Here is a 20,159-nt window from a genome sequence, read left to right on the forward strand (position 1 = left end):
CCCGCTTAATCCCCCTTGGCCCCCTTCTATACCCCAACAACTCAATGCCTTCCCCCCTTCCCTTCAGGATTTGCTGTCCTGTTCTCTATAATGCTGTGTTATGTATACATAATTTCATTAAACTCTTTTCCTTCTCTGATCCCATATTCTCTTCTACTTTCCCTCTGACCACTTTCCCTCTGGTCCCTTTGATCCCACCTCTGCCTCTGTTACATTGCTCAGTTCACATTGTTCATTGGATTCCTCAAATGAGTGAGGTCATATGATATTTTTCTTTTTCTGGAATTTAACAAAATAATTTACAGTATATCTTGAGATATGCAACCTTGAGTAAATGTCAAAGTTCAGTACCATTCAAACAAAACAGATTAAGGGTTTTTTGTGGGGGTTTTTTGTTTTGTTTTTTTTTTTGCTTTCTCTTTGAGTCCATATTACATGTTTATATATAATTTCCTTCATAAAGCCCATTTATTCTAATTTACTTAATTAACAATTTCTATTTTTACTATCAATACAGGAATACGACTGGATAACCACAAAATTTTGAAAAATGCTTTAACTATTGCATTAGAGAGTTGCCATATCCTATCACCAATGATAGGGTATCATTGCAAAATGAAACACTGACTTGTATAGCTTTTTTTTAATAAGGTTGAATTTTATGTTGCATATTTCTCATATATTTTTGTACTTTCATAGATTATTTTTCTTATCTGAGGTCAGTAAGCAGGGTAAGATTATATTTCCCCATTTTTTTTTCTATTCAGATTGTATCGATTTTATTTCATATCCTGAGATAATATCTGTTGTTGACGCGGTGAGTCAGGGAAGTGCAGTGGAACCTAGGGACAGCTGTGTGGGTGGGTGGTTGGTTATGAGAGGAGTGCTGTGAAGGAAGGGAAGTGTTGAGTTCTTCTGAAAATTTTACAAAAAAAGAAATTATTTCTGTGTTCTTATTATTGTAAACTGTTGATAACTTTGAAAGCAAAAGCTATCTGAGTTTATTTGGAGGCTCTGTGAGATGAAAAGGTCGTCTTAATTTGAGTATAAGTTTTAAGGTTATGACTTTGTTGATGTTAATCACTATGAGCCACAAATAAAGTTTCGAAGATGTGTAAAGTAATTGAAGCAGCTGAGAAAGATAAAGAACAGGAGCCAAAAATTTCTTTTGCTTTATATTGATTCAAACAGTCTTCAGAATTTTAGCAATAGATACAGAGAGGATAGACAGATAGACTTTTGATGGCAGACATGATTTTTTTTTAATGTTTCTTTAACTGGCTGTTTTGGTCTGTTCTAATATTAAAACAATAATAAAGTAGTTTGAAGAGATTTTTCATGGCAGAGCAAAGTGGCATATTAACTTCCTTAAGAATTAGTTTTAAAATTAATATAATTCATGTAGATGAGGATTATTTGGGCATACCTCTCAGATTATTAAGAAAAAAACTATATTTTAATGTCTTCTTGTCTAGTAGATTCATAATATTTAAAATAGAATTTAAAATTAAGTACCAGTATCTTTCAATACTTGTTTGTTTTTTATTCCTTTCTGCTATCTTTCTCTCATTGTCATTTAAGAATGGCTAACATCCACATATGAGATGTTAAATTGACTGTGTAGTATATGTACAAAAATAGCAATATATATCTGTGGATTTACTTACTGAATTTATGTTTTAGTGTTTTCCAGAAGATATGAGGCAATTTATCATAACACTGTAATTTCTGTTTATATTAATTTATAACTTTGAAACAAAAGATGGAATATAGTTGAAATATCACATTTTAGGAAGCCTTCACAGTGACTTCTATGTTGAAGGTGCTCATATATGGGTTTTTATTTTGTACAAATGAATAAATGAAGATGAGAGGCATGGCAAATCACAGTGACCTGCATAACTCAACAGTTATTTTATGTGAGTAACTGAAATATTGTGGCCTAAAATCTCAACTTTCTTAATGGGCAACACTGGATGGGAGTCATGAATTTTGATCCTGCCGCTGAATTTGTGCTGGACATTGAGCAAGGTCCTGTGTATCTCTGGACATATATTTCTTCATTCATGCATTGTGGAAGTTTGTCCAGATATAATCTAAAATTCCTTCTTTTAATCTAGTGTCTGCGAATAGCCCATTTATCCTTGCATGCTCCCATTAATAGTTAGCTTATTATTTTCTGAGGATGAGAAGTCTATGTCTGGATAATTCCAAATGCTTTTCATACTGAGCTGAGATCTGTCTTCCTAAGTTTTGCATTGTTCATAAATGTGCTAAGTGTGCCTATAATATATTCATGGAAATTATTGGTGAAAGTGGTATACAGGACTTAACAGGGCATTGTGCTATGGTTACATCTTTTAAATAAAAAAAAATTGTGAAGCCATTTTTAAATTTGTATCATTTGGGCATAGCCTTTCAGTTGCTAGTAATTAATTAATGATTCCTATGGTTCAACCAACATTTCTCCTTCGTGCGCAAAACGACATCACAGTAAATTGACAGATCCCTTGCAAAGCCCTTCCCCATTTTGGTGGCTGCATTTTCTAAAAAGGGAGAGAGAAAGAAAGAAAAAAAGGAGGAAAAGAAAGAAAGCACAATGGAAGAAGGAAGGAAGGACAGAGGAAGAAATTAATTTACACAGATAAGAATTTATCCATGTGTTTAAATATTTCTACCAGATCTGTTATATCTCTTATGTTTAAAACAATCCTTCTTTGACAGTTGGCCATGTTTTATTCCTTCGCCTTCTTTATGGCCAGTGTCCATTTTAATTTTAGCTTACATTTTTTTTCCCACTAAAACTGCTTTTACAATATAATCTTAAAATCATTAACTTCATATTACCAAGTATTTTGGCTTATTCACGTTTGTTCATTTTCTCAGGAAGCTTTGACAGTTGATTGCTGCTCCACACCTCTAGTTGCTAAATACTTTCTTCACTTGACGTCCAGGTATTCGTACTCCATGTATTTTCTTTCTACTTTATTGACCTTTTCTCTGTCAATAATGATGGGTGATCCCATCCAGCTGATAGCTTAAATAACATTAACTTAACAGTGTTAATTTTTTTTCTCTAACGATCTTTCTTAACTCCAGGCTTTTATATATAACTCTATATCTGACATCATCACTTAAGATTTCTAATTATAACCTCAACTGCTCTGTCCAGTAAGGAATTATTGATTCCTTTCATCCACCAAAATAAAAACCCTGTTCCTCCATTTTCCTAGTCTCATAAATTAGAATCATAATCTACCTAATTGCTCAGTCAACAACTTTGGGAGTCAGCTTTGATTCCTCTCTGCCATTAGAGTATAGCTTCAATCTAATCACGTACTAACCTCGTCACCACTACCATTTTGGTCCTGGCCTCGCAGTAGCCTGATAGTTGGTCTTTCTTCTTTCTACTTCTTGTCTTGTTCTCTCCTGTTTTGCTCAAACCTCAATTTCATCTTTTCACTCTTAGAGAAAAATTCAAAGGACTTAATATATCCTGCAAGCCTCCACATGACCAGGCCCAGCCTGACTCTTCAGCCGCATCATCTACCACTCACTTTGTTGTTCATTCTGCTCCAGCAACTTCTTTTTTTTTTTCTTCCTTAAATGAGAAGCAGGAAGGCATAGAGAAAGACTTCTACATGTGCCCTGACTGGGATTCATCTAGCAAGCCCACTGTGGGGTGATGCTCTGCCCATCTGGGGCTGTTACTCCATTGCTCAGCAACTGAGCTATTTTTAGCACCTAAGGTGAGGCCATGGAGCAATCCTCAGTGCCCAGGGTCTGCTTTCTCCAACCTACCCATGGCTGCAGGAGGGGAAGAGAGAGAGATGGGGCAGGGAGAGGTGGAGAAGCAGATGGTTGCTTCTCCTGTGTGTCCTGACAAGGAATCAAACCCAGGACATCCACACACTGGGCCAATGCTCTACCACTGAACCAACTGGCGAGGGTTCAACTTCTTGCCTTTAAACTTGTTCTTTTTTCAATCTTAAATGTTCCCTGCCTAAGTTTTCACAGGGCTCCTTCGTACATCATTCAGCCCTTTGCTCAAATGTCACCCAGGCTGTTTAAAATAATGTCCTGAATTCATCATTCTTTATCCTTCTACCTTCTATTGTTTTCTCCCTAACACTTGTTTATTGTCTTTTTCTTCATAAAAATGTAAGTATCTTAAAGTCTGTCTTGTTTACCACTCTATGCAGAATTCCTAACCTATAGCAGGAACACAATGATTATTCTTGATTTGAAAACCATTGTTTTTCTTTTAATTGATATCTTATTTCTATTAAATTTATAATATTTTGTGCTTTGGAATGGCTTATGAATTGTTTTTCTTTGAAATATATTTTTAAAATGTAAATTGACATTTCAACCTTTTTTCTGAAAATCAAGCTGTAACAGCAGGGGGAAGCTCATGGATGTTATACACAAATTGTTAGAAATGTTATTTATTTAGCTACATTTTAGAAATTGTCTATTGAATCTAGTAAGTGTGTATTGTACTTATAAAAATTAAATATTATTGTCTATTACTTTCACTGTGGTGATGGTTTTATGACTTGCATGCATATGTCCAAGCTCAGCATATTATATAAATTCAATATGTACAGTGTCTTGTATATCAAATATACCTTAATAAAATGTTTAAAAATAAAATTTTACATTTAAAATGAAAATATTATGAATGAATTAAAATAATTTTATTTAAAACTCATTTTGTTTTTGTAAGTCAAAGTGGATGCTACTTCAATTCATTTAAATTAATTTTTTTTAATTTCAAAACACTCAAACCCCATCTTATTCTTTTCCAAATTAATCTCACTTTAATTAAAAAAAAAGGTCATTTTTTAAAAGGTTGATGGTTTTAACTTCTTAAGAACACTTATTTCAATAGAAAAATAATAGATGAATATAGTAAAATATGAAAAATGTACATCAGCTTGAAAATTGCAGTTATCTTTGAGCATACCCGTGAAATACAGCAGAGAATGTGACCTTTAGTGGTATTTGTAAAATATTACTTTTTGAAAGAAAATATAAGGAATTAATAAAATCAGGCTTTAACATTTGTTCAAACATGCTGCTGGGAAAATTCTTGTCTGTTTTATATTACTTCTTATAACTTCTGAAATGTTTTAAATATTTCTAATAAGAAACTAAAGAATTAAATATAAGAAATTTATAATGTGTCATTAAGTGACTCTATAAACTGTTAATAGTTGGCTTTATATATAACTTGAGTAAGTTTTTTGTAAAAGCTATTACTTTTTTGTAACTTTTTAAAGAATTTTAATCTACCTATTTCAGTTTATAGATTTAAATGTCTTTTTCACATTTTTGACTTATTGTCCAAACCTCATTTGTTTTCTACCTTTTATTGAATATAGTATGTCTCAGGTTAGATGCTTAAGAACTGGAACACAAGAAATCTAAAACAGAAAGAAACAATCAAATAATTTTGGATAGGAAGGAAACATAGTAAATACACTTAAAAGTTATGATTTATATTCTAAAAGCTTTTGTTTTTTAAATTTATCATTACTGTCAATGGTGTCAATCTTCTGTCTGTTTTTACTTTTGACCTCATTCAATCAGTTATTAAATATACATAATTAAGCCTTTTCATAATGCTGTATGTATATCTAAAATTCATTTGTCCCAATAGATAATCCCATCATGTCAAAGTGCATAAAATTACTAGTTCTGAGTAATTCTGAGTAAATTAGGAACCAATTGCCAATTCATTCTTGCCCTCATGAAATGTATAGCATAGCAGGAGATAGAAAAAAGTAAACAGGAAATTGCAATATTGTGAGACAAGAGTGTTGATGCAAAAAATGCTGGATACTCTGACGTAATAGAGGAAAGATTTACCCCCATCACAGTAGTTAGAAAAAGCTCATAAGCATTTAATGGGAGACCCACAGGTTAGGTAGGATTAAGCCAGACAAAAAGTGGAAAAGCAAAAGATTTTTAGATGTAATCTCAAGCCCTTAAGAAAACATAACTGCTTAGGCTAGCAGCATGGTTTTTGAGAGAAGGAAAAGCAATGTAAGATGGAACTGAAGAAGTATCTATGAGAAGTTTTGAAAGGCCTTGGATATTATACATGAAAAAATATGGATTCTTTCTAAAGGAGTGACATAACCCAGTTCACACTTAAGGAAGGTCACTGTGGCTGCAGACCCAGCTCCATTTTACTGTGTATTGTTCAAGTCAACATTTTTATTAGGGGAGAAATCCTTACCTTCCAAAACTTGCTCGTATCCCCCTTGCGAATGCTCGTTTAGCGCTTTGTACTTCACCTTCAAAGTACATGTTATGGTTATAATAAAATAAGTTGTGAGATTAGATGTTAGGTGTTTAATTCTCCTCCTGGTTCATAATCTCTGTTAGGAGAAACCAAACTGTGGTTTATCACTTTGTCTTCAGGATTTGTCCCAGTCAGTGTCTTACATAGTACTAGGCAGAGGCGGATTAAGGTCGGTTGAGGCTCTGGGCCCAGAAGATATTGGGCCCCTTAAAAAAAGAGAGAGAGAGAGAGACAGGGAAAATAAAAATACAGTGGTACCTCGAGATACGAGCAGATCAATATACGAATTTTTTTAATATACGAGCTGTGACTTGGTCCATATTTTTGTTCAAGATCCAAGCGAAATTCTGAGATTTGAGTCAGAATCAACTGGTTGTGCTTCAGCACTTTTTAATGACACTTGTTTGTCACAATTCCATAACATTTTAAAAGGCAGGAAAAAGCAAACCTCTTTGGATAGATTTTTATTCCAAAGTCCTGCAACTGAAAGTGCCAAAAGTGCAGCCAAAAGGCAAAAACAGATGACAATTAAATGAAAAATACGTAATGTTAAGCTTAGGCTAAGTTTAAAGTTAAGAAAGTGCATTTTTTTTACAATTAAGTTTTTGTGGTTTTATTTTAAGTAAAGAAAGTGCAGTTTTAGTTTTGTTTAAAGTAAAGAAAATGCAGTTTTAGTTTACATTTAGTGTTAAGAAAGTGCAGTTTTAGTTTACATGTCTACAGTGCCTGCATCCCTTCCTCCCTCCCTCCTCCTCCGCCATTCACCTCCGTTAGCCGCACTCGTCTGTCTCCAAGGTAAGAATACAGAACTAAATAACACTTTTTCCTTTTATTTCATGTATTTTGTTAAGCATTGGTAAAGTATACAGGTGTGTTTCTTAATTAAAAACATGTCTTTTTTCATAAATTAGGATGGTTTGGGATGTTTCACAGGGCTGGAATGGATTAAATTTCAGTTATTTTAAATGGGAGAAATTTGTTTGATATACAAGTTGACTGACTTATGAGCTCCGTTACAGAACGAATTAAACTCATATCTCAAGGTACCACTGCACATGTTAACCATACTTTTAAATAAATAAAAATATTACGTACTATTAATGTTAAAATTGCCCATTTGAAACCAAACTTGGTGTCATTAGGAAAAAAGTATAAAGTTGGGGTTTTGCAGGGCCCTTCATAAGTCCAGGTCCAGGGCGCACACCTGGTGCACCTCCTGTTAAATCTGCCTCTGGTAGTAGGTAGATGCGCAATAAGTATTGAATGAATAATCTCACTCATCTAAGTGTTATGAATAAGATGATTTTCGAAATTAAAGATTTAGCTAACCATAACTAAAAATCAGTATTGATTTTATACTTTTTTCTTCCTAATTCTTACCTACCTGATAGCATTTACTAAAGTATTATTAAGGGTCTTCTTGTGATAGAAACTAAGGAGGATAAGTGGTATGATGTGTGAATAATAAATATTTTATAAACTAATGGCTAGAGTTCATGCAATGAGTATTGTTACATTACAATCAATGATATTATACACGCAGCTAAAGGTAAACATTTTTTCATCTTACCAAGGTAAAAAAAAAAAAGGTTTTTATCTTTTATGGATCTTTTGTATTCCTGAATCTGCATGTCAACTTTCAAATGCCTTTTTTTTATGCCAGCACAGAAAGAATTGTCTGAATAAAACTTCTTTAAAGTATAATTACAAACTTGATGTTAGTAATTTGTTTAAGATAAAACACCAGCCTAAAATATCAGAAGATATTAATGAATTGGAGATAGCTTCTCTTTTTAAAGAAAACACTTTTCCCAGTGATAAGAGAGAAAGAAAGGGAGAGAAAAGGGAAGGGAGAGAAGCATCAACTTTCCATTCCATTTAGTTGTGCACTCATTGATTGCTTCTAGCAGGTACCCTCACTAGGGATTGCACCTGTGACCTTAGTGTGCCAAGACAACACTTTATCCACTGAGCCACCCAGCCAGGGCTTGGGGATAGTTTTCTTTAAGATAGTCTTTTAAATCTACTTAATTTTTTTTTGATCAATGATAAGTGAGTGCTTTTCTATTTAGGAAATTGTTAAGTTATATAAATTTTTTTTTTTGGTCTGGGAAAGTGAATATGATTTTAGACACTGTTAGTAATAATGTTTTTAAAAAGCCATTTTAGCTATGAATGGCAGTCACAAATGTATTAGTAAAAATACCTAAACTCAAAGAGATCCATTTAGAATTTTGACTTCTAAAACAAATATTACTCTGAAAAAATTCTGAAAAAACTTAATTTCAGCTCTTAAAGTTATCATTTGTAGTTGAAAAAGAAATGGAGTTTCAGAGAGCCCAACTCAGTTAAATATATGCAGTGTATGAAGAAATCCCTTCGTCATCTTTGGCAGAATTTAACGGCAACATGCAGAGTTTAGTAGAGAAACTCCTATCAAAGGATAGAAGGTATTATTCAGAAAGAAAAGTTGAAAGAATCTTCTCATTTGCCAGGGAAATATGAAGATTTATGCATATCCTAAAATTATCTCTGATTTTTCCCACCTTTTCTTTTATTGAAATGGAAATGAAAAGTATGTTGAGGAAGGTCATTTAAATTCTTTTGTCTCTTGTCATCTAAATTCTAATTTTTTTGATTGTGAGAAGGCTGTGAGGTAAAAAATGAAATTTTAATTCAGCAAAAATTCATATGCAAATTAGTGAAACAACATTCCTGTTCAGAAGAAACAAAACCATTAGATAGATAACAAATATATTTGTCAGTAGTATTTAAATATTAAATATGAGAACTATGGACTGAATCTAAAGGTTTATAAATTTATGGGCTTACCAGCCCTAGACAACTGGCTCAACAGTAGAGTGTCTGTCCAGCGTGTGGAAATCCTGGGTTCGATTCCCGGCCAGAGCACACAGGAGAAGCACCCTTCTGCTTCTCCACCTTTCCCCTTCTTCTTTCTCTCTACCTCTCTCTTCCCCTCCTGTCTCTTTCCCTCCCGCAGCCAAGGCTCCATTAGAACAAAGTTGGCCTGGTTGCTGAGGACGGCTCAATGGCCTCCGCCTCAGGCACTAGAATGGCTCCTGCCACAATGGAGCAACAGAGCATTGCCCTCTGGTGGGCATACCAGGTGGATCCTGGTCCAACACATGTGGGAGTCTGTCTGACTGCCTCTCTGTTTCTAATTTGGAAAAGTACAAAAAAAAAATTATGGGCTTATCAAGGCATGGACTTTTTAAAAACTAAAACCACTATAAAGAATAAGGTATGGCCTGACCAGGTAGTGGTACAGTAGATAGAGCATCACACTGGGACGTGGAGGTCCCAGGTTCAAAACCTCGAGGTTGTCAGCTTGAGCATGGGCTCATCTGGTTTGAGCAAGGCTCACCAGCTTGAGCCCAGTGTTGCTGGCTTGAGCAAGGGGTCACTCGGTCTGCTGTAGCTTCCCCAGTTAAGGCACATATGAGAAAGCAATCAATGAACAACTAAGGTGCCGCAACAAAGAATTGATACTTCTCATCTCTCTCCCTTCCTGTCTGTCCCTATCTGATCCTCTCTCTGTCTCTCTCTGTCTTTGTCACAAAAAAAGAGAATAAGGTACGTTTTCTTTAAAGGAAAAAAAGAAAATTAAAATAAACTATGTTAGCTAACAGTTTAAATTTAATGTAAGTTTAAGGAAAATGTCACATATATTCAAATAATTGTTTTTTTAATCTTGCTTTAAAATAGTACATTCCCTTATTATGTTAATTATTTAAATTTTATTTAAAATAAACTTTTTGTGTTTATATAAAGTAATTAAGGTTAATCCAGTCTATATATACCTAAAGAAAACCATTGTTGCCTACTGGAATTACTGGTTTAAGGCATAGAAATGGTTGAATTATTATTTGGCTACAATGGGAAGTCACAAGGGGAATAAATTCTAGGAATACATACTACTGAAAATGATGTGCCTACCATTTTGCATATATTTTTAAATTTAATTCTCACAAACATTTTTTATTTTTGTTTATTGTTAATTCTCATTTTATAGATAAAGAAACTGAAACTTATAAAGTATAAGAAAATATCTTTCATAATAGCTGTATTTTTCTTTCAAGGAGTCATTATTTAAATAAAGATGTGTCTTCCTCTAGTACACGGTCTTCCCTTTATACTGCCATAGCCTCCTCACATGACGTTGACAACGATAGCAATCGCAGCGGTTGTCATAATAATAGTGATAGCACACACTTTGAAAAATCTTTTAGACGCTTCCCTCAGCACTTCAATACTAGTTAATTGAAAAAGAACCCTATTAAATATGTACTGTTTTGTCTTAGTTTTACAGATGAGAAAAAGAATTTGGAAAATAGGAGAAATCACTAAGTGTATGGGTGTGTATAGATTTGTGTGATTATAGAGATGCAAATGGTGAACTGTAGACCTTTAATAAATTTAAATTTTATAAATGCTTTGTATTTCAATGTGGTTTTAAATATATGTCATCTTTTTAATAATGTATTGTTTAAATGCTAATCATTAGGTCCTAGAAAGGTCATGACATATTTAAATCCTAAAGAAAGAGAAGATAGAGAGAATAAGCTTATCTATATTTGGGAATGGATAAAGAATTATGGGGACATATTTGAACTTCTTGGTTCCAGGGTTACCTAAAAGGCATAATTTAATTTAATTTTTGATGTAGAAGCATGAGAACAGAGCCTTAGGGAACTGATCCCCATTGGTTGTCTATAAACAGGTTTTAACCATAGATAGAAATTGTGATTTTAATTAGTGTAAAGGAGAGATAAATATAAGCACAATTGATAATTATCATCATTTTAGGTGCAGGGAGTAATTGGAATCCTCTTTTAAGCTTTTCCTGTTGTTTTATATATATATATCATCATTTTTTCATCTTTACTACTTTGGTAATAGTCACATCAAGGCATTGTTGCCATTATTTAATAGATTAATAGATTTTATTGTACTTACTGAAGGTCTGAGGAGAAAGAATGTACGTAGGAGACTTGAAACAACCATAGAGAAAACAGTGAACCACAAGAAGGACAGGAAAGATATGGACTCTAGTATGGAATGAGTAATGAGTCGGAGATTGAAAGAGCTGTCCTCAAATTAGCCAAGTTGTCTTTAATAACAGAGGATGCTTAGAAGAATGCTCTTTTATTTTTTTATATATTTTTTATTTTTCCTAATTTAGAAGCAGGGAGGCAGTTGGACAGACTCTTGCAACTGCCCAACCAGGATCTACCCGGCTTGTCCACCAGGAAGTGATGGTCCGTTGTAACCGGAGGCATTCTAGCACCTTAGGCGGAGGCCACAGAGACATCATCAGGGCCCGGGCCAACTTTTGCTCCAATGGAGCATTGGCTGAGGGAGGGAAAGAGAGAGACAGAGAGGAAGGTTAGGGATAATGGTGGAGAAGCAGATGTGCATTTCTCCTGTGTGCCCTGGCTAGGGATCAAACCCAGGACTTCCACAAGCCAGGCCAATGCTCTACCACTGAGCCAACTGGCCAGGGCCAAGAAGAATGTCCTTTTGATTAAAAGACATTACTACCTGAGTGTAAAGCCAGTAGCCATGGCCACCATCACAGCCACCTGGCCCATGCAGGTTCACATTTGATTCGGACAGACAGTAATGAAACAACGGAGCCAAGAACTGGTGGGCCATTACCTTTAATCCTAGCTTGCACCCGGTGGGCAAGAAATACACACAGTGGGAAAACACTGCGCTTTCATTCAGGGCTCCCAAAAGGACTGACTTATCCGAGTTTTCTAGAATCAAAGGTTTCTGCCTCAGCAGCCTTATTCACCTCTGTTCCCCATCTCCTTCTCTGCACAAACTCTGCAAAAATTCTGCACAAACTGTCTTCTCCTTCAGCACTCCGCTATCTTGGCTGCTTCTCCTCTCCTCCACATGGCCTTTCCATGCTCTCTTTCAGAATGGGCTCCTCTGCCCCATTTTATAGTGTAGAAATCAAAACCTTTAATACAATATACAAACAAGGAAGTCTCTGGTACAAAGTCACTTAGGGTAGGAAAGGCTTACTCTTAAAACTAAGCCTTAGGCTATAATGACCCTGCCTGCTTACAGCCTGTCCCCCACACCCAATGCAAACTATAAGCGAGGAAACATATATGTCATATTGGTCAACACTGAGGAAACCATTGTTATTATAAGTCTCTAGAACAGGGGGTCAGTGAGTTCAAAGTATTGGACAATCAAGTAATACAGAAAGCCCCACAGATTGCAAAGAACCAGTATGAATAACTTTAAAAAGATTTGCAAAATGAGAAATCATTATGTTTAATCACTTGACCTATGTATTTTTATGCTCAGTAATCTCCAAAAGTATAGAAGTTTGATATTTGGGAATCACTACAATATTTTTTACAGTGCAACACATAAACCTGTTTTTGAAAAATCATGAAAATAATATTTATCCAATTTTCTATTTGATTTTTTTTCTAGTTTTCTTTTCTCCTCAAACTCCTTTTCTCCTTCATCCTCTCTCTTTCCTCTTTTCTATCCTCCTCTTCCCATTGCCACAGTCATTACCCACTAAATTTTTTCGATTACTCTCATCAGGCTTGAGACTTGCAATGAATAGAGATTGGAGGACAACGTATTATGATTGATAGATAAGTATTACTAAATTTACACATATGCTAGAGGTCAAAATACGTTTTGAAAGAAAAAAGTAACTAATGCTATATTTTTCCAACTGGATACAATTACATTTTAATTTGTGTGTTTAATTTTTATAGTCTAATATTATTAAAACATGAAGAAGTATGCTTTTACATTATTAGCATTAAGATTTCAAGAGTTGTGCTATAATAACTTACAAAATCTTGTACTACAAGTGATAGTTAATATATAAAGGCTTGCCTGATGGCTCGAATTTCTTCATAGTGTAGAGGTTTTTCAGTAATGGAAGGCAGTGTGCAAAACAGCAAAAAAAGGAGTAAAAATACATTTAAAATCCTTTGGTGCATGATTTCATACTTTGGGACTTTATGTTATAATGCTTTTTGATTTGATAATATCTTAATTAATTTATAGTTAGATTTAATGTTCTGTTAGGGAAAATACGCATTTTACATTTCTTACATGGGTGTGCATAAAACATGGAGGAAGGTATCACTCCAATTTTTTAAAAATTTGATGTTTGGGATATATTTATGTATTCTAGAAATAATTTACTTAAAACATGTACTAGAAACTCTTTTCTAAGAGATTTTGAAACTGAATTTTGTAAAGGCTTCCATCAAGAAAGTTAATGTTTGAACTAATAAACCAGATGACAAGAGAATTGTACTATATGGTTTTAACTTTACCCCATTATAAAAATAAATGGTTATGGCTGTAATACTTTTAAATTGCTTATACTAATATCACTGCGATTTTATTTAGTTTGTACTAGGGAAAGTAGAAGTTAGCTATTTAGGTATCTTAAAAAATAATTAGCATTTTATAGAGTATTTTAGTAATAAATTATATTGAAGTTATGATATGGTGCTCTCAGAACTATTTAGCGTTTTTCAGAGATAGTTCTTCCATCTATTTTACCAGCCTTTGTTCTAACTATATAGTCACTTAATAATATTATTTATTTATTTACTCATTTATTTATCAAGTGAGAGGCAGGGAGGTGGAGAGACAGACTACTGCATGATCCCTGGTCAGGATCTACCTGGAAACCCCCATTTGGGGCTGATGTTCTGCCCATCTGGGGCTGCTGCTCTGTTGCTCAGCAACAGTGCTATTTTAGTTCCTGAGAGGAGGCCATGGAGCCATCCTCAGCTCCTGAGGCCAACTTGTTCATTTGAGCCATGGCTGCAGGAAGGGAAAGGGGGTGTATAAATAGATGGTTACTTTTCCTGTATGCCCTGACCAGGAATCGAACACAGGACTTCCATATACCAGGCCAACTCTCTCCTAAGCCAACAGGCCAGGGCATATTTTTAATTTAAAATAATTTTTTTTTATTCCAGCTCGTAATGAGAGGTGGCTGAAAAGCTATTGTCATGATTTGAAGCATAATATTATATATGAGTTTTGATTTATTATTATATCTCATGTGCTTATATATTTTAGTTTCTGATAAATGTAAAGTTTCTATGGGGGAAAAGAGGTTTACTTTTTTATAATACTACAAAAATACAAAATATTTTTAATGTGTTCTGAATTAATTTTTAAAGTAAATCAAATAAGTAAATGGGTAACTGTAACTTTAATAAAACATCCATGTTACAATTTTTAATATAAACTGGCAAATTAAAGTTAACATGAAGTTAAATCTCTTATCTCTCATTCACTATACTACATTATTCATAAATGAAATATAAGCCACAATAGTATAGATCTATTTAGAATAAGTGTGTAATTGAAAAAAATGCCTACTCTTTACAAGGTTTAAGGATATGTTATATTTTTTTACATTAATATAAACAAAAAGTCGATAATACATTAGAATACTACTCTGCAAATTAGGGAGAATGTGAAGACATGTCATAAACTTCAAACATAAAGGGTCTTTTTGGGAATGACCAAAGCACTCATCTTTGAGAGCAAGGTTTACATTTACACATCTATATCTAAAATACATAATAAAAGAAGTTTTTGGAAGAATTCAATTAAAGTTTGTGACAGGGTAATAGATTCCATAGAAGTTCATAAAAGTATATTAATATCATCTACAAAGAAATATTTCTTGATTAAAAATTAGTCATTTAGGCACTTCATTTAATTTTAGGGAGTTCTTTTTATATATTTATGTCTATTTCAATAGAAGAAACTATCTTTCTTCAGTCTACTGAGGCAGGGATTATACTTGGCTGTAATAACTTCTAGGTATTGGTACTATTTAATGTTCCGTAGATGTAAAAGTCAATGCCTTGCAGTGGATAGAGCATCAGACTGGGGCGTGGAGGACCCCCAGGTTCAAAACCCCAAGGTCTCCTTGCATTCTACTATTATCAGAAGCTGAAATACCCCAGTTAGTTTTTTCCAACAGTCTTTTTCAAAAACTAAAATCTAATAGTAACATTTACAATGTTACAACAGTGAGATTTTATCTTTTAAGATTTATTTTGTGACCCTATGAAGCTATGTTTTCAAGGTACCCTCAATTGTTGCTATTATATCATGGCTTTATGTTAATTCAGTTCCTGTCACTACTATATGTAGATCTTCTTCTTCTTCTTCTTCTTCTTCTTCTTCTTCTTCTTCTTCTTCTTCTTCTTTCTTCTTTCTTCTTTCTTCTTTCTTCTTTCTTCTTTCTTCTTCTTCTTCTTCACGAGGGAGAGAGACAGAGGGACAGATAGGGACAGACATCCAGGAAGGGACAGAAATGAGGAGCATCAATTCTTCGCTGTGGCACCTTAGTTGTTCATTGATTGCTTTCTCATATGTGCTTTGACTGGGGGGCTTTGGTCGAGCTGGTGCCCCTTGCTCAAGCCAGCAATGGTGGACTCCAGCCTGTAGCCTTGGGCTTCCAGCCAGCGACCTTTGGGCTCAAGCCAGCAACCTGGGGTCACATCTATGATCCTATGCTCAAGCCAGTGACACCACTCTCAAGCTGGTGAGCCCACACTCATGCCAGCGACCTCGAAGTTCAAACCTGGGTCCTCCGCATCCTAGGCTGCTGCTCTATCCACTGTACTACCTCGTAGTCAGGCTAGATGTTCTTATTTAGATTTTTAACTTCTTTTTTGCTGGGTAATTCTGAATATCATTAATATCATGCCATACAACCAAAAGAAATGTAATTGTAGAGTTTTTTGTTTTTTTTAGTTCTGAAGATCAGTTTACCAGGAGTACACTAGGATAGAACATCTGGAGTAGGGAAGTCCAAATGTTCCATAGTTATTCCTATACTCAATTGGCAGATTCCTAATAGGGACCAGTGGAGGGGGTGGATTAGTATACTTTCATCTCCCAGATTTTAGGACCTGCCTGCCTTTGTTTATATCTGAAAGCATCTCAAAACCAGCAATCACTTTGATCATCTCTTACCCTTGTCCATTCCTAAACTTAAAATATGTATTCTAAGTTGGATTTGGAAATTTTACTGAGAGACTTCCGTGTTTGCAGTGGCAACTCAACGGAAAACATTACAATTTTTCTACCATAATATTTTCCCATTACCACATACTGTATTTTTTACTGCACACCAATGTTATCTAAAGTGTACACAGGAGAGAGATGTCTCATAATGTGTTTCACCAAAAATAGCATACTACTCCTGGTAGGTTTTCTTAAGTAAAAATGGCATTTTAAAGATTCTAAAACACTTTTCAATTATAAGAATAAACAATCCAGCACAAGTACCTAGACAACATTTAAATTTGATTATTTCAGTTGTTATTTTAGTTTTTAGTTTTTTCTCCTTTCTACTTGCAACTATGCAAAATTATCATCTTTTTTATTTTTTATTATTATTTTTATTACCTGAGAGATAAGGAGGCAGAGACATCCAGCAAGCCCCTGCCAGGCCATTCTCTGCCTGGCTGGGCTGCAGCTCTGTTGCTCAGCACATGAGCTATTTTAGCACGTGAGGCCAAGGCCATGGAGCTATCCTCAGTGTCCAGGGCCAACTTTGCTTTAAGGAGCCATGGCTGCAGGAGAGGAAAAGAGAAAGAGAGAGAGAGAGATGGAGGGAGGGATGACAAAGCAAATGATCATTTCTCATGTGTGCCCTGACAGGGAATCAAACCTGGAACTTCCATACGCCAGGCTGACACTCAGCGCTGAGCCAACCAGCCAGGGCTGCAAAAGTAAATATTTTCTATGCTCATATTGAATTCAGGAGGGTCTTAGTCCCTCCATGAAACCTTACCAGTTGTCTTCTGTTGATTCTCTATTGCCCTCTAAGCTGGCTAGACACTCTGTGGGAACTTTAAAACACTTTAATAACCAGCTGATTGCACTAATCTTTGTTTCATTCTATAATGGGGTTTATAATTAAGTCTTCACCAGCTTGCTATCATTCTCTTGCTTCATTTTATTCATCTTAATACTTGAGTATTCCATATGGTTACAAAATTCTACCTTTTTTCTTTTAAACTGAAGTTTGTACTCTAAAATACTGCTTTTAAATTCCTAAAGTAATTAGATATTTAAAACTTTGCTAATGTCAACTAGTACATATGAGTATCATGTCTATCTAATCACTTGATACAGTCTTCCAAAGAGAAAGAAAATTTCCACTTTCTGCTGTTACAGCTGTTGTGGCTTGTGAACTCTATGTGATTTCACCTGTACAGTATAATATGCCAGGTTTGTCTGTTATAACTTTGAAAAGATTTCTCTTGAACTATACTTTTGTTCAGCAACAAATTTTTTCTTGCTTTTTTTTTTTTCCTTTTGTAATCTGCTCTTTTCAGTCTCTTGAATGCTTCTTGGTTTCATAAAGGGACAATCTGTTAGAAATTTATGAAAATCAAACTAATTTTACTGTCTTAAATATGACATCTTCAAATTTAAAGAATATACTTTAACCCTGTAGCCTTGATGAACTCTTGTGAACTCTTAGAAGTCTTACTTTTGTAAATAAGTTGAAGAATTTTATTTGCGTAAGTTACAACTGATTTTTAAGACATCCCACTTCCATTTTGTAGTTTTTGTCATAGCCAGGTGTCTGTTTAGCAGGCTTTCTTATTTTCCAGTTTAAAATTTTTTTTAAGTGTCTATAACATCATGTTGGTGGAATTCTTCACCTTAGAAGTTTCTTTTGTTAAATCATAAGTTGTTTTCCCACAATATTGTGTTATTCATGCTAAAATAAGTTAATAGAATTTCCTTTTCAAAATATGACCTATCCTGTTTCAATAAATTTTATTAATGCAGAAATTATTCTGCAGATATTGCAAACATAAGGCTGTTTGTAAATATAATACTTTACTTGAATTTACAAGATTATTTTCATTTTTAACATAAATATCATCAGTTTTCATGAAACCAGCATAATATCTACCTAATATTTTTTCCTTGCAACTTTAATCTTCATTTCTGCTATTAGAGTTTCTGTTAAAGATGAACTTTAATTTCATCTTATTATGCCATTAATATTAAAGAAAGTACATTAATGCATTTAGATTTTCTAATCTTAGTTACAAATTATCATTTTCATAAGTGATCATTTGTTTTATAGAACTATTTTTTCAGCATACCTTATTATTTCTAACTGTAGCTTTGAAATAACCAAACAAAACAGATTTCTAGAATAATTAGATAAAATGTATCAAGCAGAAATAGATATTTCAACTGATTTTGTGCTTTGTTAAGCAAACTACATAATTTTATTGTATGTAGAACTGTGTTATAGTCATATGGTAATTGGAAATAGGAATATTTGTAAAAATTAATTTATTTTATTTTAAAATATTTTCAAAAATTAATGAAATTTCCATGAGGTTATGAATTTAAGAATGGGCAATTAGGTAGGCATATCAAACTGAAATATATATTAACAAATTGAGTACTTAAAGGACTCACATAATTCAGATGTCTTTTTCCTAAAGGATTATCAATCCTAAATATAAAAATATATGTTAGAAAAGTCCTTTACATATGATAGTCCTAAATATTGTCATTGCTCCTAGCACTATAAAACTTAGTCTTCTTCATTACTTATTTTTATATACTGGCACCATAAAGAGTGGTGATGCTGTTTATAATTTATATCCTCTTTCAGTTGTAATACAGGAATTCAAATAATATTGGTTCTCTTATGTCCACCCACGCCTGTACAAGTTTAAATAATTCAGCAACACTGAGAGCACTTAGATTAGTGGTCACTGTTTTAGCAACCTCTCTATAAGTATTTGTTACTATGCTTTTTCTCACTAAACCTAAAGAGAATATTCATATTATGTCATTTTTTATGGATTTTAGAAAACAACCACCAGTAAATCATTAATAGTGTTATTATATGTTGATATTGAGATAAAATCAAATTGAAATATATTATTTATGTTGTAACTAATTACATAATAATTTGAACAAATTAAGGATGATATGTGTTTGCCAACATTCAATCATCTTTTTAATTCAAAGTTAGAAATGAAATGAGTGATATTTTCATTTTGGGTAAACACGTCCCTGTAACTGTTACATATGATGGATGGATAAAACAATGCCATGTAGTACACATGGAAATAATTCTTCATGTTTTATAGACTGTATAAGAGCAGATAATATTTAAGTATTTTTTTTAAAATTCAGCCTATAAAGATAGCACATCAAAAGTCCTAGATCGTTCTGAATTATTATTTTTAATTTTGTATAAAAGATACTTCTATAAATAGTGTAGTTTTCCTCAGAAATCATATTTACATATGTATAATTCTAAGGATGCTTATCTGACTTACACCTGGATATTTTCAAATATAGCCCTGATCTGAGTTGATACAATGTAATTGTATTTATCTTGAGGTTACTGTTAATTTTACATGGGAGGACTCATTAGTGGAAATGAATCCATAATGTTGTATCATATAACACCTTCACCCTGCAACGTTGCTGAAACAGTATGGAAAAAACCTCCTAAGGAAAATTTGATATAGCTTTCCTATGCTTTTCCAGACCTATTTCCAACACTGCTAGAAGGGGGGAAAATTCAAGAAGGCACTGAAGAGACCGCCTCACCAGACCCCGATGGTACTTCTCCTCTGGATGTACATGCTGCAGCTCCATTGGAGCCAGGTTGGAAAAGTTTTTAGGAAAACAACCTATTCATTAAAGCATATATACTGAAGTAGAAATATTATTTTTCTATTGCAGTTTGTCCTTTTAGGCCCCAGAGTGAAGTATTCTTAAAAATTCATATTTTTAG

General features: G+C 33.8%; 1 protein-coding gene across 2 annotated transcripts in view; it reads left to right on the forward strand.

The window, feature by feature from the left end:
• EPHA6 (EPH receptor A6) overlaps positions 1 to 20,159 on the forward strand; it is an 883,820-nt gene that overhangs the window by 95,305 nt on the left and 768,356 nt on the right. The window contains exon 1 of one of the 2 annotated variants that reach the window (XM_066348031.1): positions 19,990 to 20,029. The exons of the other annotated variant lie outside the window; for it this stretch is intronic. Coding sequence (XP_066204128.1) covers positions 20,000 to 20,029 — 30 coding nt within the window. The 5' untranslated portion in view covers positions 19,990 to 19,999. Of the gene's footprint in view, positions 1 to 19,989; positions 20,030 to 20,159 lie in introns of those variants that run through there. 2 annotated transcript variants of the gene reach the window in all.

Source organism: Saccopteryx leptura, chromosome 8 (assembly GCF_036850995.1).
Source record: "Saccopteryx leptura isolate mSacLep1 chromosome 8, mSacLep1_pri_phased_curated, whole genome shotgun sequence".
Lineage (NCBI taxonomy): Eukaryota > Metazoa > Chordata > Mammalia > Chiroptera > Emballonuridae > Saccopteryx > Saccopteryx leptura.